At 49.0% G+C, this 20819-nt stretch overlaps 1 protein-coding gene and 1 long non-coding RNA gene across 3 annotated transcripts; both read left to right on the forward strand.

Annotated features, from left to right (window-relative positions):
- The first annotated feature begins 356 nt into the window (after nt 1-356).
- LOC122386620 lies at nt 357-3671 on the forward strand. Its single transcript, XR_006257415.1, has 3 exons — nt 357-720; nt 1391-1575; nt 1997-3671. It is a non-coding gene; the product is annotated as an uncharacterized LOC122386620 (long non-coding RNA).
- Nucleotides 3672-4657: 986 nt separating this feature from the next.
- Nucleotides 4658-17516, forward strand: LOC122386621 (transportin-1-like). Of its 2 annotated transcripts, XR_006257416.1 has the most exons (19): nt 4860-5101; nt 6519-6594; nt 6849-6998; nt 7457-7563; nt 7821-7957; nt 8872-9076; nt 9432-9611; nt 9923-10115; nt 10491-10643; nt 11255-11427; nt 11728-12147; nt 12501-12747; nt 13042-13140; nt 13448-13543; nt 14170-14245; nt 14697-14871; nt 15126-15248; nt 15475-16971; nt 17046-17516. XR_006257416.1 is itself a non-coding variant. In XM_043375981.1 (18 exons), the coding sequence occupies exons 1-17, from the start codon at nt 4973-4975 to the stop codon at nt 15231-15233; spliced, it is 2724 nt and encodes a 907-aa protein (XP_043231916.1). In that variant the 5' UTR covers nt 4658-4972; the 3' UTR covers nt 15234-15248; nt 15475-17516. The 2 variants fall into 2 exon arrangements, 1 of the variants encoding a protein (XP_043231916.1); XM_043375981.1 differs by having other exon boundaries at nt 4658-5101; nt 15475-17516.
- Nucleotides 17517-20819: the final 3303 nt, after the last annotated feature.

Below are 20819 nucleotides of genomic sequence, written 5' to 3' on the forward strand. Positions count from 1 at the left end.
GAGGGGTGTTCACGGGCACCGCACACTGCTGCGTGCGGTGTGTGCGGTACGTCCAGCAGGCGTGGGGTAGGGGATGGGTAGGCGGCTCTGACGCCACGGCTGCGTGCGGTGGACGGTCCGCTGTGGCCAGTCCCGACCGGCCACAGCGGTCGCTGTGTGCGGTGACGCAAGGCTGACGTAGGGACGCAGTGGGCGGAGTTTGGAGGCTGTGTGCGGTCCGACCGCACACAGGGTCCGTGAACAGCCCTCAGGGCCCTATGGGAGAGAGTTAACACGTGCTTCTATGGGGCGAATTCGATGCAACAATGGCGCAGTAGCGACATTACTCTTGTTCGATGTTTTTCGGACGACAAAGATTCTACGCCATTCGGCCAATCACATTCCATAATTGCAGCCGAGCCCCCGTTGATCTAGAACGGGATTGGCCGGACGACGTACAATCTTCGTCGTCTGAGAGACATCGAACGAGGGGTACATCGACTGAACATACATTGCGATTCAATATTCAGTATTTTATGACCGTGATTGCAATCCAAATTTGCATTTGAGCTCAGCAGTCGAGTGTGGTGCCAAAAATACCAAAAAAAGCGATGTCCTATATACGGCCTTGACCAGAAGTGTTGCATGCCCTGGATGCAGAAAAACAAGATTGAGATGAGTGGATCAAGATGTATCTTTCGTGCAGATGTATCAAGATCCTTTCACTTAAGATCCATGCAGGTGAGGTTCCAGTGAAATTTGAATTCGATAGGTAGCTATTTTTGATTTTGCTTTGATACTTGTGGTAAGGAAACATGATTATGGTTGCATGAACCGCCCACTGCTCATTGCTGTCTTGTCTCACGTTCGATATCCGATCACCATTCTTAAATAGCTCACCCCATATGGAAATCAGGTTTCAGGAGGCCACTAGGCTTGTGGGGCCTGGTCTCAATGAGCTCCCAGTGCTAAGGACAGTCAGGCTCATATGCTGGGTAAGGTCAGGTTCAGGTAGGCCAGTATGCACTCTGCAAAGCATGGCAATTTCGACAAGATCTCGTCTGTGCTGGCTTGTCCGGCTGGTGAGGCTTTGGTGTGGCGTGGATTTAGCTTGGTGCAGTGCGGATTTTGTGTAGCGCGGTGCAGATTTGGTCTGGTGTGGTCAGGTGGTGGGGGATGTAGTGTAGTGCATTTTAAATGTGGCTGATAGGTGTGCGGTGGTCAGAACGGACTGTGCCAGTGCTGGTGCCTGGTGGTCCCACCAATCACGGGGGTCATCTCCTGTTGTGACCCAGGGCCCAGGGGGTCTAGTCAAAACCTTACCTATTTCTGCTAACCTAAACCTATTTCTTACAAATTAGGCATAAATGTGATTATGGTATAATGATAATTAAACCTGGCCCTTTTTCAGGCGCAAGCTTTGGATGAACTTCTGCTTCTGCGGTCGGCATTCTTACAGGAGAACCTAAGATTCATTGTACCTACCTGTATGCATTTCAAAACTGAATAATTGATAGCAACAAGTAAATATTTGAAGTTGCAGCCAAATGCTGTGCCTTCTCTGCTGCAAGAGCTACATGTCACCATTGAAGCAAGGTAAGTGTTAAAAGAAATTGTTCACCTTCTGTGAGTAACTTGATAAATAAAATTTAAAAAGGTGTGTTAAAAATGTGATGAATAAATTTCAAATGTATTCTTACTTGGAATTACACACTTCTTCTAAAGGGATTTCATTATTTTAATGATTAGAGTTATGAACACTTACAGCTGAACAACCTATCAGCTGCAAGGGATTCTGCTCCTGTAAGTGCTCTCATCGCTGATTGGCCACTGTGTGTGTTGAAGAGGTTTCTGCTTGCTGTAAATGAGCACTAGAACATTAATTTAAGCACCAATATTCACTGATAAAAGGTGAATATCTCAAACGGTTCAAATATAAGGCATACACAAATCTGCTCTATCAGACTGCTATCTCAGTTTAAAATCCCATGTTAAAGGTGAACTATTTCCTCGACAGGACCAGCTCGACTCCTGCAGTAGGAGTCCAGCTTCGTCCAGTCGTCGCCGCTCGCCAAGACCAGCCGGACTCCTGCAATAGGGGTCCAGGCTGACCCGTTCGTCCAGTAACCGCCGCTCGTCAGCACCAGCTGGGCTCCTGTAGTAGGGGTCCAGCCTCGTCCAGTCGCCGCCGCTCGCCAAGACCAGCTGGGCTCCTGTAGTATGGGGCTAGGATGGCCCGTTCATCAACCGGTCCTGAAGTCACATCGCCGTCAGCCAGCCGAACTCAGTACATAAGTCACCAACCCTGAATGTTGCCAGCCAAAGTCGGCAGTTTCCTTCGGACAGTCATCTCACCAGTGTTGTACAGTGTACGAGGTTAGTGACGCAGTTAAATGCGTCAATTAAATGCGAGGACGTGCGCTTGTATGCAGCGTTTTGTCATGTTGAGCTGCATGGGTGTCGATTTTCACCGAATTGAGGGTGCCCACTGCCCGGGCGCAGCAAATCCGCCGCTGCCTTAGCGGTGACCTTGACCCGCACCGTCTGTTGGGGCTCCAAAGCCAAGCCAGCCGAGCCGGCGGGGAATCTAAAGAGCTGGAGCACCCCCAACCCGGCGGAAATTGACACCTATGTTGAGCTGTATGGATGCGTTTTAACCTTCCGCCGTGGTGGTAAATAGCAGCCTACATGCAGAATTAGGCAGGCTTATTAGCGGACTCATTATTGGATTCATTGTGTCACGTTTGTCGGCACGCGTAAGATGTGCTTAACTGCCATTAGCTCTCGGCCTGGCGACTTCTGGGGACCACGTAATGGGGATGACAATTGGGATCCTGTGCCTTAAGCCGGCCATTTAGTCCATGGCTATATACCCCCGTACTAGGGCTAGTTATGACGTATATAGGGATCCACGACATCTTTTTTGATGAATGTGTTGTGCAGTGTTGAGATCCGCGTGTAACGTCACTGTTTGGCCAGTCTGCCCTCAAACGCGTCATCTTTACTCGTATTTTATTTACTGAACGCTTTGCATGGTCCAGTGGTTTATATAGACATCTTCCTTGCACTAGCTAGTTTTATGTGGCCAGGTTGATTGCCTGTCAGCGCGGTCACGCTGTCGTCTTTCGATTGGTGCGCTTAAATGCGGCGAGATGAATATAGGATTTCCTTTGATGCTATTTAGTACCTGCGCCCAGCTCAACTGGGGAAGGGGGGGGGGGGGCACTGCCGACTTTTGGTCCCATTCTTTCCATGTAACGCCCATAGAGCCCATTGTTAAAATGCCAAAATCAAAGGGGGGCACGGTGCCCCGGTGCCCTCCCCGTTCCGCCGCCTATGCGCGAAAGTACCAACTACCAACAGTTTCCAGTTGTTTGTGTCCCAAAGTTTTTTATGAGTTGGACGATTGGGCCTTTCCCATCGCTCGTTATGCAATTATTTTGTTAAACGCTCTAAAATTGTTTCTCTACAAGTCATTAGAACTTAGAAGCAAATAGATATTGATGGATACGATCTCAAGGGGGCCGATAAGAAGGAAGAGCGCGCGGCGCAATGATTGTGGAGCACAGCACACGATTAATGTGAGGCGCATTTAAGCGAGAAATAACTTCATTGAACAGAAATGAGCAGAGTACCAGCATTGAAACTGCACCAGTACCAGCATTGAAACTAAATATAAGATATCTCAGAAGGTTGCGCTTTTGGGGCCGAGTTGTGGTGCTTTACGCCGTACATCATGCTTAATGAATGTGACCGTCGTGTTTGTGGGATCCACGTCGGTACTAGTCAGCCCCACGAATCGTGGTAGATCATAAAGATAATCTTCGCCTCCGGTTATGATTTTGATATAGGTATCTACGAAACGGGTGCTGGGTGGTACACGAAAGCAGCTTTTTCAGGTGAGTTGAAAGGGGAAGAGGTTCTTTGAATTACCATTTCGGACCATGGTTCTAAAAAGCGCTAGTTTAAAACTATTGTTATAATTCCTATCGTAAACCATCGGACGCTCGACGCTGCATTGGCATTGGTACGATGTGCCGGTAATCGCTTCGCTCGCCGAGAATGATAGCGTGGCAGGTTTACTGATATGTAGGATTATCAAATAAATGTAATAGAAACGATATTAAATCCACTACCTCTTTAGAAGCTCTTGAAATAAACCTGGCTATCTGGTTGTCGAAGCCAGGCAAATTATATGCTTGGAATGGCTAAATGTCCATTGTCCATGACATCATTAAATTGAATTATTTTCCTTCTTAGCACTTAAAATACATTTCAGCGACACAAAACTCCCAAAAGTCTGATATCTTGCCCGTGGTATCGTGGTACGATCGGCGAGTACCTAAACCTTCCTACGCAATGTCCATGGCTATGCGAAGTCTAAGGTTGGCCTACATAAGCCTTGGGTTGGCCTGTTTATCCTGTTTCATATCGTATCTATGATAATAAAGTGTTCACGATCGCATAGCCAAACTGAGAACAAAATATTTATTTGCAAAACTCCAGCAATACCCCTCGCTTGATACTATAAAAAATATTGCACACGATCATGCGAAGCCGTGAATCCTACCGCCTTTATTTAGCGCCGGCGTTCCCGCGTTAATAATTTCTCCTGAATCGGAGGACCAATAATCAGCTGACGCACCGTTGTTTTGATGTCGGCGGACCGTGCCAGCCTGGGCGGGAGGATAGAGGGGGAGGGGAAATCGGAAGCGGGGAGGAGGGCAAGAGGGGGAAGAGGCGGAGGAGGTCGGGGTAAAAGAAAGGAAGGGGCCCCTTACTAGGCCTAAATAAATAATTTTTTTCTTCATTTTATTTTTATTTTTTCCAAAAATATTGATATGCTTTGTTTTTGAGCCAGATACCAAAACAAATATATTTTTGAACTTGCATTCCGTTTTTGATTCCATCCATCACTAGCCTGTCAGCTGTAGCTGCCTGCGACGAAAAACAACGTGTGGGGTGAATGGCGAATCGCCCGTTTTGCTGAAGAATGACTCAAGGAGCTGTCTGCGCTCAAGAAATGGCTTGGCAACCAAATGAAGATGGTTTGAAGCAGATTTTGCAACTTCTCAAGGAGTCGCAATCGCCTAATACGGAAACTCAGGCGGCGGTGCAACGTGTATCCTTTTCATAGGTTCATCGACCGTTAGTGAAGGGCCAAAAGCTTACGTCCATTTGTTTCTTGCTTGGAAGGCTTATTTGACATTGAATTGGTGCTATGGGTTGAATTATATAGTTTGGAATTAGTATTTGGATGGTTTTTTACCTCCAAAGCTTATGCGCCGCATTTGTGACGTCTCATCCTGCATTGCAATTTTAATGCTAAATCTTATTATGTGGTATCATAAGGAAATAAGTGTATGTTCTTTACATCTGCAATTACTTTTTTCATTATCTCACCGTTGAACTTGTTTAGAAACTCAGGAAACTGCCTTTTAAAGGTCTCGGGTTCAAAGTTTTGACTTCCGAGATATTGTAAATCCAACTAGCGGCAATATGTATTTAATGCTAATAAACACGCATGAAATACCAAAATTATTCAGGCATATTAGAGTTTAGATTAGTTATCAGTGACTCTGAATCTTGTTGCTAGCTTTCAATTGCTTGTGGCATATTATGCCATCATTATTGATTAAATTTGAATTTAGCTTACCTATGGAACACCATTGACATTATTTCATCACTTATTTGACATTTTAGTAATGATATCATTTTAGGCTAGTAAATTATGTTTTTCTAGATATTAAGAGTTTTTGGAAGCTGTTCCAACTTTCTGGATATACCTACTCTGCTTATTGCTTAGGGGTTACTAACACTTTCTACCTATTTAATAGGCATTTTAAAGACAGAAATGCCTGACATGAGCTTCATGAATGTTGTATTACTTGTCACTTGCTTAAATGCAGTGCTGTATGCTGCTTCTGATCAGTAGAAGCAAGTGTGTCATACAATCCATTACAAGCATATTGCTTTTTATCTAGACATCAGCACATTTATGTAATGGCCCTGAAATAAATAAGATGGACTCATCAAGTCAAAACTGTTATAGAACTTTATTTAGTTATTCTTGCTTTTGAAGTTAAGTTTACCTTTTTCAATTATGTGTATGTCTTTTAATGAAGTTCCAAACCATAAATACCCTTTCTCTTGAGGCCTGTACCTTTATCATTTATGGTCCAGGAAAAGAGTTAAAAATCTTTATACAAAGAGAGCATGGCATACAAACCTATTCCCTAGAGGATTTGTGCTGTTTGACCACAAGTTTTTCATGATTTTTATCTCATGATTTATTTTCCATTAACATTTTGTTTCATGCTTTATGAACTTAAGGCACAAAGATGTGAAACAAATATTTTGACATTCATATGCACCCAAAACACAAGAACAGACTCAGGTGAAAGAAAATGAAATGTTAATATTTTTTAGTTTTCTTTTTCCCTAATCATTCTGGTTATTTTAGGAGAACCACTATCAGAGTAAGCTATGCTATTTTATCATGCACACATTATTTGTTGAATCCTTGACAGCAATGACAGAGACTCGAGGAGCTCAACAAGTACCCTGATTTCAACAACTTCTTGGTCTATGTCCTCACAAAGCTGAAAACTGAGGGTAAGTTGAAGGTACCATCATTCTGAGAAGTGATTCAACTCTTCATATAAATATGGTCATTGGAGTTTTTTGTTTGGTTTTAATTTCTGTGATAAACTTTTGATAACCTTAATGTTATATTATTACAGTCACTTTGTGGTTGAAGCTTAATTGTCAAATGTCACAGATGCATACTAAGTAAACATGCAGACTTAAGTTTGTGCTTTATACTGGTTATGTGACTGACAGAATGATATCTTTGCTCCCAATTTTAGATGAAGCAACACGGTCCCTGAGTGGACTGATATTGAAGAACAATGTGAGGACATACTTCCAGAAGCTACCACCTCAAGTTGCTAGCTTTATCAAGCAGGAATGCCTGAATGCAATAGGAGATCCCTCACCCCTCATCAGGGCAACCATAGGTACTGTTATTTTATTAATATTTCAGAGTAGCCTTGCTGATGCATTTTTATTATAGAAATGAATACATAAATGTGTACCATTTAGTCTTCATCATGTTGAAAGGTTTAGTTTTACTTTTGGTATTTTTTAGGAAATCACTCACAAATTTATGACCACCATTTTGCATCCTCGCCATGGCAAAATGCTTTCTGAATTCCCTTTTGTTTATTTCTGTGTAAATGTAAATGTATGGCTGTACCAGCCAGACATGAGACAACCTGGTAGCTTTGCTGTTTCTCTGTTTGAAGCGTGCTGGGATTAGACAGTACTGGAAAAGGGGCGAGCTTACCTGTATTTGTCAGGTATTTTAATTACCCATCACCCACTAGGAGTGACCTGTATTTGTACGTCTGTCAGGTATTTTAATTACGACTATCACCCATAAGAGCGAGCTGACCTGTATTTGTGCATCTGTCAGGTATTTTAATTACGACCATCACCCAGAAGGGCGAGCTGACCTCGTGGCCGGAGCTGCTGCCGCAGCTGTGCAATCTGCTCGACTCAGAAGACTACAATGTGTGCGAGGTGCGCGGCTGGCCTAATGGGCGGATTGATAAGTTTTTGACTGTATTGTAGCCTGTTGAAATACAGTGCGATAACAGTTTTTTTTTGTATTTATAATAATTCATAATTATTCTTCATTGTGGACACGAAATAGTTTTTGTCAACATTTGCATGTCGAGAGAAGCCGCCCATTGCATAAAGAAGTTTGCACCTTTTTTTCTCAGAGTCTCCTTGAACATATTCGCCGATAACACAGCCTATTCTGTATCTTTTCACAGGGCGCTTTCGGAGCTCTGCAGAAAATCTGCGAGGACTCGACCGAGATGTTGGACAGCGAGGCCCTCCCGGACCGACCGCTCAACATTCTCATTCCGAAGTTCCTGCAGTTTGTGCGCCACACCAGCCCAAAAATCCGGTGGGTGCCGAGTCTCGCTGACTCGGCGCGATTCGGGAACTTCCCTTGCGAGTTCCGGGATGTCTTAGCAGATTGTCTATCGGTATTCTTTGTTGTTGCGACTGACTGTTAACTGTCGCGGGGTCGCCGGGACGAGGCCGAACTCCGGCCGTCGAGTTTGCACCCATGAAGTGGTACGGGGAGTTTCCTGGTGCGGTCGAGTGCATGAAGCGCCCGTGTTTGGCGGCCGCGTGGGGTGCGCAGCGGGCTCTATCTTGCACGTCAATCGGAGTATCCCCCACTCAGCCGGGGCCATCAGTGGGTTTCGAGTGGGATGCACGGCCCAGCGCACCCGACCCCCGCCCGGCGCCCCGTGATCTGATACCGTTCATAGCAGGCTGAAGTGACGAATCGCGCTGATCGGGTGCACATGCCGTCCTCTGCCCCTCCCCCTCCCCCCGGAACTCATGGTCCCCCCTCCCATGCCTCTGTCGCACTGACAAACAGGCTTCGCCTGCGTGCTATGCGGGATTTTTACTAAAACCACCGCAGATATCCCCGGACGTGCTGAGTGGCTCGTTTTTTCCTAGTTCATCACCTATGCTCATTGCTCATGCATCCGTGCATTGCATGCTCTAGCCAATTTCCTCCCGGAACATTATTATCAATGAATTCATCCGCATGCAAAACTTTTTGTTGCAAAACACAAGAAAAGACGCAAAATATATATCTTCGATGGCAGAGAACTAGAATAAAACACGACATTTATTTATTTTGTGTGACTTCTTCGATTTTTCGTATGCCACGTCAAAGTCACGCCTCAATACACAGCCGGGTGCGGCTCAAACTTCTTCCAAACAACCACTGAACCGTCCACTCCGTCCTCTCACATCACTCCACCGCCTTTTTTTTACCCACTCCGGCGTCTCCCTCAGATCGCACGCGATCGCCTGCGTGAACCCGTTCATCATCAACCGGACTCAGGCGCTGATGGTGAACATTGACACCTTTGTGGAGAACCTGTTCCACCTGGCCACTGATGAGGACGCCGAGGTGCGCAAGAACGTCTGCCGCGCGCTGGTCATGCTGGTCGAGGTGCGCATGGACCGGCTCATCCCGCACATGAACAACATCATCGAGGTGAGATGACGTGGAACTGTGGGGGTGAGGTGTTGTTGACCGGGACGGGTCCTTGGCGTGGCTTACCGTTATGAACGGTAAAGGCTGGAGTCTGGTTAGAGCTTGGAATGTCAATCAAGTGTGATTGGTTTGTATTTGCAAAACCTAAACTGGTTTTTAAGGTGATTCAGCTCGATATCATTCTCGCAAATGAATACTTTGAACAGAATCTTAAATTATTACATGCGTGATTTTGACACAACCCAGCGACCCCAAAGATTGGATCGTCTCCACTTTATTTCCCTGTTTTCTCCTTATACTCTCCTCCCCCACCCACCGAGTACTGACCCCTCTCCTCTCCCCATTGTGCCTCCAGTACATGCTGCTGCGGACCCAGGATCCGGACGACACCGTGGCCATCGAGGCCTGTGAGTTCTGGCTCTCGCTGGCCGAAGAGCCCGTCTGCAAGGAGGCGCTCTCGCCCCACCTGAACCGTCTCATACCGGTGCTGGTCCGCGGCATGAAGTACTCCGACTTTGACATCATGTTGCTCAAGGTACAGAACAACGAACCGACGATGAGTGTTATCACTGCTAAGTGACGTTCGTTGTCTACATGGGAAATGTTTTGTGTTGATTTTGGGTACAGGTCTCGTGTCAATTTTATGTAAAGTTGAGAGCGTTTCCCAAAGTTGAGACTTGAGAAACACCTTGGAATCAAAGAAGACTTCAGGAGAATGTGGAGCTTGATCGAAATTTCCAACGAAATACCCCGCCGTGGGTGGGAATTATTAGTGGCGGACTAATCGACGCCGAATAGTCGGTATTCTATCCACCCGGTGCTTACTAACTTCCTTCCCCGTCACAGGGCGATGTGGAGGAGGACTCGATGGTCCCTGACCGGGACGAGGACATCCGGCCGCGCTTCCATCGGTCGCGCACCCACCAGCTGGAGCACGAGAGTAACGGCGGCGCCGGCGGCGAGGGGGCCAGCGGACTCGATGAGGATGAGGACGGTGATGGCTTCGACGAGGAAGGATCGCTTTCTGACTGGAATCTCCGTGAGTTCGACAGGATTAGGAGGGGTGGGGGGGGGGTGAAGGATTAGATAGGGGCTGATAGGCTGAGAGATGGGATGATGTTGACTTGTCAGCATGAAGTGGGGGGTGAAGTGGTTAGGAATAATGGTGTGCTTTGTTGAGGTTATGACCGATGTGTTTAGTCTCTGACGTTTTTTATTTTTCTTTTTTTACCGAAATATATTTTGAGCGCGACTCCACAGCCAAATTGCATCTGAATTATGTGCATTATTCACTATTTAGGCCTTTCTTGTGTGTCTATTCCCTGTATTCAAACTTTACGCCATTTCTTGGTTGGGCTTCGTGTCAGGATTACGTTAGGCTTTCCGTTCACCCTCGTCTTCCCCACGTCCTCAGGGAAGTGCAGCGCGGCGGCTCTGGACGTGCTGGCGAACGTGTTCCACGGCGAGCTGCTGCCCGTGCTGCTGCCCATCCTGAAGGAGACGCTCTTCCACCAGGAGTGGGTCGTCAAGGAGTCGGGTATTCTGGCGCTCGGCGCCATCGCAGAGGGTGAGTTATAGATTTAACACCGTGACGAGCCACTCGTACCTGTGGTGAGAGGTGCAAAATCGACCGGCTGTTACATAACGGGGCTGTGGACAGCTTTATCGTATTGTTTTATCGTAATGCTCGTCGCTCGCCACAAGTGTTCCCCGCCCGGGTTGGTTGAACCCGAGCCGGTAACCAATTCAGTGACGCAACCCGGCCGTTCCGACACCGGCAGTTGCGAAATCAGCCGTTCCGGTCTTCCGATTTGACATTCCGTAAACAGGGGATGCCGCCCGGACGGGTTTCCGCTCGGCGCTGACACCTGGGTGGTCCTGAGCCGACCCGCCCACCTCACCGTGTTGCCAACCGCGCCCCGAAGTCTCCTACGCCTTTGCCCTGCAATCTAAGCCTCGAGCGCCGCCATTCGTGCTGTTACCCCATTGGTGCACAGAGTCATTTTCCCTTCATCCTTCCTACGATGCCACCCGCACTCCGAGCGTCCCTCTCTACATTGCTGCCGTTGCACTTATTTCTATCCTCCCTCCCCGGGGCTGTTATCCAAGGCCCTGGAGCGTCCCTCTGCACTGCTACCTGTGCACGATGACCGATCTCTTCCCCGCCCTCCCCTACAGGCTGTATGGGCGGCATGATCCCCCATCTGCCGGAGATTGTGCCCTACCTCATCAACTCGCTGTCAGACAAGAAAGCGCTGGTGCGGTCCATCACGTGCTGGACTCTGAGTCGGTACTCGCACTGGGTGGTACAGCAGCCGCATGAACAGTACTTGAAGCCACTCATGGGAGAGGTGAGACTCTGGGCTAACAGTGTGGGCGGCTGTGGACAGGATAGGGAATGACAGGACAGCCTGGAGGACCGTGTGGCGGTCGCAAGTAGTGCTGTATGACGCTGCACCATTATCAGCTAATGCTTATCAGAGTCTGACAGAAAAATTGTGTGAACATCGTTAACTGATCCTTCCAAGTTGAATGATGAAAATTGTCTGTTCAAACGACAAAGGATCTATGGTAAACGCTGCTAGGTCTATTCTACGCTACTCTACCGCACAGGTACCTAACCTACATACATTCCCTGTTTCCTTCCCCAGTTACTGAAGCGCATTCTGGACCCGAACAAGAAGGTGCAGGAGGCAGCGTGCAGTGCGTTCGCCACACTCGAGGAGGAGGCCTGCACAGAGTTGGTGCCCTATCTGGGCTTCATCCTGCAAACCCTGGTCTACGCCTTTAGCAAGTACCAGGCCAAGAACCTGCTGATTCTCTACGACGCCATCGGGACGCTGGCCGACTCTGTGGGCGTCCACCTCAACAAGCAGGAGTACATCGACCTGCTGATGCCGCCGCTGATCGTCAAGTGGAACGTGCTCAAGGACGAGGACAAGGACCTGTTTCCGCTGCTCGAGTGTCTGTCGAGCGTGGCGACGGCTCTGCAGAGCGGCTTCCTGCCGTATGCTGAGCCGGTGTTCCGGCGCTGTGTGTCTCTGGTGGAGCAGACCATTAACCACACCGTGGTGAGTGGATAGGAGAATGAAGGACGAAGGGCTGATGACTGGGAGACTGAGAGCTCTCTAGGCATGTCATGTGTCTAGTGTTACTGCTCGAGGCATCTTGGTTTATTTATTTCGCACTTCATCCGATTAATCGGTCGTATCTTCGATGATAATGATAAACAGATAGCGATTTATCGTTCCGATACCGCGGCCTTCAGTGATATACCCCCGAGGTGGCTCATGTTTTGATAAGGCATCACTCTGAACGAAAACTGACAGGCTGCATAGTGCATACCCCCCTCCCCCCGCATTAGAGCCGACAGCTGCGGTATCCCTCCCGCCCCTCTGACACCCATCCCCTCGTCCACCCTCAGGCGAACCAGCAGAACCCCCAGCAGGTGGACGCTCCCGACAAGGACTTTATGATAGTGGCGCTAGACCTGCTGTCGGGCCTGGCCGAGGGCCTGGGCGCCCACATTGAGCCGCTCATCAAGTCCTCCAACCTGATGCAGCTGCTGTTCCAGTCGATGCAGGACTTCATGCCGGAGGTGCGCCAGAGCAGCTTTGCTCTGCTCGGCGATCTCACCAAGGCCTGCTTCCAGCACGTGGCGCCCAACATCTGTGAGTGAAATGGGCTCCCGGAGAGCGGTGGGAGCCCAGAAGTAATTTCGGTTCTATCTCGGGGATATTTGTACGATAATTCTACTCGACTTCTAACACTAGCATATGAATATCTGGTAACTTGAGTACTGCTGATTTCACAGAAAATTATGTATAGTTCAAAGATTTAGGGCATAAACAGACACTGTTGCGATGTCACATGTGGCCTATATCGCCAGCCACAAGTGTCAGTGTTATAAACTGCCGCCTTAGCTGACTGGTACTGACACTGTGCTTTGTTCTCTCCTCTTACAGCGGACTTCCTGACGAGCCTGGCGCAGAACCTGAACCCCGAGCTGATCTCCGTGTGCAATAACGCCACCTGGGCCATCGGAGAAATCGCCGTCAAAATGGGTACGTACCGCCACCGTCCGGCCGCTTGTGGGCCGGAGGTCGTCAGGTTGCGCTTGAGGTTTTGTTGGTGCACTAAGGTTTTACTAGAACACAAGCTCATCCTTGACGTGGTTATACTGTATTGGGTCCCATGAGATGCTAACTGAAGAACATGTAAGGATATGGGGATTATGGATTGACGTGTTTTGGTAAATTATTCTTACCATTGTGTTTTTCTTTGCGGGAGACGATCATGCAGTACCTGTTCACGATACACCTGACGTGTCTCTGGGCGTCTGAATTTACCACCTTTCTGTATGTGCCACAGGTCAGGAGATGCAGACGTACGTTCCGATGGTGCTGCCTCAGCTGATCCTCATCATCAACCGGCCCAACACGCCCAAAACGCTGCTCGAAAACACCGGTGAGTGAGCACGCTGCCCCAGTTGTCTAATGTATGCACCAGGCAGGTAATGAATGGAGGAGTAACCGATAGGACGTGATGGCAGCTGAATGTTTTATTGATTTTTATTGAATTCAGGTATGTGTATGAGTGAAAGTTTATTATAACCACCTGTCGAGCAGCTGGTGTTAGCAGTGGCCAGTGTCGGCCTGGTGAAAGTGATCCTTGATCGTTTGCACCAGTGCTGTCTTCTTCAGTGTGTAATTCTATAACATAACCTTTTCTAACGGTTGAGGATCCATATTCCAATTGTACAGTTAACTACGTAATCTTATCATCATCAACAAAAGAGCTCTTTGAAGGAAGAAGTGGCATCCTCCTTGAATGGGATTACTTTTTACTTATCCTGACTTCCAAAATATGGCTGATGAGTGAAAACACTCTGTGTGCCAGCGCGTTGGTCTGCCGTCATTTTTACTGATTTTGCTTGTAGTGTATTGAATATGGCTTTGTCGACCAGTCGCCCTATGTTGCCGCCCTGATTTGTTGTCTCGACCGCGGCTGTTTTGTCAAAGGCGCCGCGACAACTGCCGTATGAGCTGTAGTGAATGATTGGTGCGTTTTCTTTCTTTTCCGGTCGGTCGTAGCGATCACTATCGGTCGGCTGGGGCTTGTCTGTCCGAAGGAGGTGGCGCCCCACTTGCAGCACTTCATTCGTCAGTGGTGCGTGCCAGGGACCGGACGGTCCGCTCGTCTTTGCGCTCCTTGCGCGCACGTCTTATCTTCATTTAAAGGATTTGGTAGTGCTATTGCCTAATGCGGGTCGATCTAAGTTGCTTTCAGTCAGCAGTTTTGCGTTTTTGGTCAGGTTTGCTAGTCGAGTGCCTTGTCATATTTTTGCAATGAAGTGCATCATTTTGCTAATAGTGTTGTCCATTAATTTATTGAACTTATTTGCAGACGTGTTCAGAGTAGTAGCTTTATCTGTAAATACCTATGACCATATAGGTCATTTACGCAGTCTATAAAAGGAAGCATAAAGCTTGTCAGTAAGATGGATTGGCCATTAGACAATGGACTGTGGGTGTGGCAACGCTCTTTGATATTTTTAATTAATACGTCATCTGCATTTCACTGTTGTGCACTATCTGACGTGCCGCGCTGGCGGCGGCAGGTGCACCTCGCTGCGTAACATCCGCGACAACGAGGAGAAGGACTCGGCGTTCCGCGGCGTGTGCCACATGATCACGCTGAACCCGAGCGGCGTCATCACCGACTTCATCTTCTTCTGCGACGCCGTCGCCAGCTGGGTCAACCCCAAGCCAGACCTCAAGGAGATGTTCCACCGCGTGAGTGTTGACTGCAATTAGTTTGCTGGTGCTGAGAGCTAAGTTAGACACTCCTGTTTTGTTTTGTTTTTTATGTGGTTGAGCTTTGCAAATTTTGAGGGACTGCGGTATTATTCACATTTTACGTGTTTTTTATTGTCCTACTGTGTCACCGACCTGCTTTGACATTGTTTTCTGTGGAGGGAGATGAGTTCTTCAGATGACCACTGGTGTAATGCCGTCTGTCGTTCTAACTTCTACTCTGTTCCGTCCAGATCCTGCACGGCTTCAAAGACCAGGTGGGCGAGGAGAACTGGCGACGGTTCAGCGACCAGTTCCCGCCCATGCTGAAGGAGCGGCTGGCCGTCAACTACAACGTCTGAGACGTATGCCGTTAGGTGAGATACAACGGGAATGGCGGGGCTTTGGCTCAACTTACGGAGGGCAGTCATATGGTGGTGCTTGTTTGAGGGAGGACTATCATTCCGTTGGATCCTGTGGTTATTAGAATGCTGGAGACATCTTGTGGCAAAATATCGTTTTGAATTGTTTAGCGTACACTTTCTGAAATTGTGCTGGGTAGGTAGTCACTCTCGTGTAACACGGCCCCCTTTTTCCCGACAGGAACCCCAAACAATTGGCGGGCCGTCGCGCGGGAGGCGGGAAGCGGGCAGTGGGGGCGACATATCAGCTGACTGCGGGCGGGCGGGCGGGTGGGCGCGCTACGTTAAGACACCCACACACACCTATCGATAGGCGCCTCGCGTCCTCTCTGTCCTCGCCCGTGTTATCTAGTTAGGACTCTGTTGCGTGTTTTAGCCTGCTCTGACTCTGCGTGTGTGCGATACGTGTAGGCCAACCGTCCTTGCAACTAACTGCGCCGCGCTACTCGCATCGAGAGACGGAGAGAATCGAAGCAGATCGCTCGCGCCGCGACCGACCGGCACCGCGCGCGCGTGCGCCGCCACCACCGTAATGCTGAAGTGCCTTGGCTGTGATAGGTATTCAATTCATTGATCGCGGGCCAAATTGTACCATAGTCTGCACCGTTACGTTGTTCATTCTGCCGTGTCCATCGCCCGCGGTTGCGCGCGGCTGTCGGTGCCGTCAGCGCCTTCGTCACCGTCGTCGTCGTCGTCGCCGTCGTCGTTTCGTCGTGACATCTTGTGCCGTATTTTTGCTGTGCGCTGCCTCACGGCGCGCTAGGGTGCGCCGCGCGCGAGGGCGGGCGGGTGGGTCTGTGATAGGTCGTTTAACGAGCGCTCCGTGTTTTAACGTATTTCAGGGAAGCGTCGCTCATATGTATTTATGTTGATTGCGTGCATGAACGTCGTCTTTTTATTTGTCATTTTGTCGAGCTGTTAGGCGCGTTAACCAATGTTAGGACGGTGCGTGGTTGTCCGTCGTCGTTTCTCAACTCGCGCTGGCCGCGCGCCCGAACCGTGTCGCCTTATGTCCGACGGCTGGCCGTAGGGACCGCGGGTGGCTGCCGCGGGCACAGGTCCCTTCTCCGGCCTGCAACACTCAGACCCGCTCACACACGGACACGGACACATCGTGTCTGTTGTCAAACCGCCCTACTTGATACATGCCCCGCATTTTGTCGTACAGCTATGATATCAACGATGCACTCAACCGGTCCGAATTACCAGCTGCCTGTGCGCTGTGTACGCCGGCCGTCCCGCGCCGCCGCGCGTCGTCGTGCGTCTCGTTCGTCTCGCGCCGCGTCGCGCCGCTCTCGGCGGCCACACCTGCGGCCTGACTCGCTCCGCGCGTTACCGGACGACGCGCTCGCCTCATCTTACTAGTTCCTGTACAACCGCGTGCGCCTGGGTGCGGGCGCGTCAGTGTGCGTGTGTAGGCCTTGTGGCGACTGAGCCGCCTCTACTCGCCTTTCGTTGGCGTTGCATGCTTTCTCCATGTATCCAGTAATTACGTACACATAGACACTCGCTGTCAACGTATAAACGCAAAAGCGCGTAACGTGTGTACCCAAGTTGCTTGCAGGCTTCTATCGAAATTAATTGAAATAAGCACGGCTATAAGAACGTGAGCTCGCCATTTGGCCTATAATCTGTTACGCGCTTTTGTGTTTGTACCGCCTACAGACAGACACACACACTCGCAGTGAGACCGCGGGCCCGGCGCGGTCGCAGCCCGCCCGCTGCGGCGGTGTCTGTGACCGTGTGCCCGGGCCCGCGCCGTCTCCGGCGGTCCCGGGAGGTCTGTGATAGGAGCGGCCGCGCCGCGCCGCGCCTCATGTGATTTTACGCTTAGGAGTGTGTGGACGCGTGACTTACTCTTTCGCCCCGCGCCGGCTGGTGTCCGAATCGCCAGCCGGCCTGGTGGCTGGCCGGGGTATTTTTAGGCAAATTTTGAGGTCAGGTGTCGCCAAATGGGTCCCCCGGGAGGGAGGGGGTGCGAGGGTCCCCACAGGAACAGCAGCGGGTGGGGGGAGGGGTAGCTGATAAGCATACAATAAGGCTTGACGTTCTCTGTTGTAAGTCTCCTTGGCTTAAAATTCTCCGTTAGCCGGTGTCCAGCTTCGGGATTGTCCAGAACGGTCGGTTATTAACTAGCAAATAAAGGGAGGCGTTTCACCATGTGTTACGGCTTTGATTTGCGCTGTGAAATAATACACCTGGTGGCTGCACCTTGCCGGTGAATCCGAATGTGTCTGTGAAGAAGATCTGGCGTTTCCGGGACTTTGGTGAGAGTAGTAACGCGGCGACTACAGCCTATAACACGAACACGGGTTATAAGTTACACACTTTTCATTTTCGGCCATGATCCTTATCATGGTCGAAAGTGAAAGGTTTTGGTGGCCAGCGGCAGACGTAACGCCGCAAAGCAGCGCTGGGCGGCGATAGCCAGTCAAGACACAAACACAATCGCAGGGAAGCAATCTTGAAACAGGCCTCTTCGGCGAAGCCCTCGCAAGTCGTAATGACGTCTTGCACGTGGCCACCGCTTTGGTTAAGGTGTCTGGACCTGATGAATTCACCAGGGCCTAGTTTCATAAAGCATGTCCGTAACGGTAACTTGAACTGCAAGCGCATGTGAAGCGATGACGACAGTTTGAATCGTTGAATTTATTTATCTTGCAAGCAAGAACAGAAGGGAGAAGGGGAAATAAATTTATCGCTTCACATGCGCTTGCAATACAAGCCCAAAAACCGGCGTAAGTTACGGACTCGCTTTATGAAAGGAGGCCCAGGTCTAACCACCCTCTCGTCTTCTCGCTGTTTGATCGCTGTGAAACTGTGTACGTGCATGTCATTCTGGCTTCTCCGTCAAATTCATGTTGTGAAACAAGTTTGCTTTTGTCTAGGAAAAAAATCGTCCCATTATCAATCAGTGGCGTTTACATTGTGAAAGGGGTCCTTCAGTCTTCTACCCATTTTACCACCCCGTTTGGTCCAACTTTGGCTCCAAATCAGGTCCGTTGACATTGAGTTAGTCGTGTTTTCCTACCCTGTTACGCTCATTCGCTAACTAGATTTTGGATCGCACGCCCCGACTAACCGCTCCTGTTACTCCCCCCCCCCACCCCACCCCCACCCCGATCGGCGTAGTACAATATTGGATCGGTGTTCACTGTTCAACCACTGGCGATTGGCGAATTCAGAATGGGCCCATCAGGATGGTCCTTCTGTAGAACTCGTTTTTGACATGCAGTGTTAAAAAAGCTCTCGGTACGTCCTTTTGGGCAGCTCGCAAAAAGCATTCTGCAAGAACAAGTCGGCTTCACTGTTGAAAGCTTAGCTTATTTCTTGTTCAGGTTTAGGTATACCTACGATGAAGTTTTATTCCTTAGGTAAGGTAGGTATTTATTTCCACGAGACTGAGCCATTCGCGGTTCGCCCAAGAGCGTTCTAGGCTCTAGTAGGTACCTAGAAGTAGGGACACCAGAAAATAATTTGCAACACTTTAAAGGACAAAGGACTTCATTGTTTAATTCGCCAGCAAATAGTTTGATGAAATCACCTAATCACCATCATTTTGATGATGGGGATTACCTCTCGCCCGGCCGTCCTCCGTCCCGTTCACCGCTCGGCGGAGGAGATGGTAGACTGTCCCGCAATACACAGCTGCCGCGCGGCACAGTATGACGCTCGATTCAGACAGAATGGGGTCTGGCAGCGCGACGGCGCTTGGGAAAAGGACCGCGCCCTAAACTGAACAAACAGGCTCCAACCAGGGCCTCGGCTAACATGTTACCTACTGGGGTAAATGCCCCTGTAGAGTCAAGGAATGCTCCAGTAGTGGTCAGGTTTTGCCCAACCTCCACAAAATGAAAATATCTCAATATTAACGTAGGTACATTCCTTCACTCGGGAGCAGTTGAAGACGTTTGTGGCAAGAAATCAGGGGCGGAGGAAGAGGGGGTGCATGGTGTGCAGCTGCACCCTCAATTTTCATAAGAAAACATAGGCGTGCATTGGCAAACATATTTTTTTGCATTCCCATAATCCATAAGCTTCGTTCGAAGGAGCGTCAAAAATAATGAGGAAATTACTTCGGCGACTTTTTTGTTCAGGTCAAAGTTCATGTCATGGAGGTCATTGAAGACCAAATTTCGCCGATTTTCAGGTCGAATATCGACAATTTGCAAGATGCCGGATCACAACTCGGGAACCAACAGAGCTACAGCGCCGCGGAAAAGCGCATTTGATAGTCATATTGTAAGTGTTCTTTCTGAGTATTTCTCTCAAATTTGACTAACGTCAACGGTTTTGCCTGCAGGGGGCAACAATTTCCAAAACAGACGATTTTTCGGGAACAGCTTTTCCTGCAATAACTTTTGACTCAAGCCTTGCACGAGCCGCTTTTACCGACATCGTGTTCCTCTCGTCAAGACGCATCGAATAAACTATAATTTTACATGAAAAGTCAACTTGAAAATTTGACCTCAGGTGAAGGTCATGATGTAACCAGAAATTGCCATGTTGCATATCAGTGGACCCGTATCGTCGAGCAGAACACATTAGGCGTTTTCATCGCTCTAGCATGCCTCTTTCAAAAGTTAGTCGCGAAAAACTGTTAGATACCATTCGTAACCTGAGATGACCTCAGGGGTATAAACAAGGGTCACGCCGTCACGGGTGCCATTTTCATGTCCAGTAAGTCAAACCTACTTGTAATTCAGTGTTTGAGAGTGTTTAGAATGACTTTAAGCGATCGGTCACTCGGTGTAGCTATGGCATACACCGAAACATTTTATGAGGTGAGGTCACTTGTAGTGACCTGGCCTTGAATGACCTTGGCTTAAAATTTTTACAACATAGGTATGTAGAATTGGTTGATGATAATTGATAAGACTTGTAGTGACCTGGCCTTGAATGACCTTGGTCTGAAATTTTTACAACATGTGTAGAATTGGTTGATGATAAGGTGTGCCGACGGCGGCGGCACACCTTATCATCAACCAATTCTACGGCGGCGCTCCACGCCGCCGTTTTTGAGATATCCGCGAAAAACAGCAATGAGAGGAAGGCCCAGTAGTCAAAATTCCTTAGCCGAGGCCCTGGCTCCAACAGTTGAAAGAGCGTTCTTGTTTGCAAAGCAATTACATTACAAAAGTGAATGAATTCAGCTTCTCGTTTACCTTAACCCTCGCCGGCCGAGGGGGGGGGGCGGGTGCCGCCCCCCCCCCATAGGGTTTTTTCGCGATAGCTCCGAACACGCTGGCGATAGAGAGCTGAAACTTGGCATACCTGACCTTTGATCCAAGCCGCATCTTTTGACACCAACCGCATTTTTGGGTCAGGTCAGGTCACTGACCTATGACGTCATAAGTGAACCTCTGCACGGTCTTCAGATGTCGCAACTTCGCAACGCCCTCACTGCCAGAGGAGATGTCACAGGGAAATGAAACTTGCAGGATCTAGTATCCATTATGAGTCTCACAACTTGTATATCTCGGATTTTTCCTAAAGGTCATATGAGGTCAGGTCATTTTCGTGACC

This window comes from Amphibalanus amphitrite, unplaced genomic scaffold (genome assembly GCF_019059575.1).
Source record: "Amphibalanus amphitrite isolate SeventyFive unplaced genomic scaffold, NRLGWU_Aamphi_draft 000257F_arrow, whole genome shotgun sequence".
Classification (NCBI taxonomy): Eukaryota; Metazoa; Arthropoda; class Thecostraca; order Balanomorpha; family Balanidae; genus Amphibalanus; species Amphibalanus amphitrite.

What these genes read in the sequence shown, in the direction of transcription:
- LOC122386621 (XM_043375981.1), top strand. Translation starts at nt 4,973, where the DNA reads ATGACTCAAGGAGCTGTCTGCGCTCAAGAAATGGCTTGGCAACCAAAT. An exon ending in CACAAAGCTGAAAACTGAGG is followed by an intron (nt 6,595 to 6,848) that starts GTAAGTTGAAGG and finishes TCCCAATTTTAG; the next exon opens with ATGAAGCAACACGGTCCCTG. An exon ending in AGACCATTAACCACACCGTG is followed by an intron (nt 12,148 to 12,500) that starts GTGAGTGGATAG and finishes GTCCACCCTCAG; the next exon opens with GCGAACCAGCAGAACCCCCA.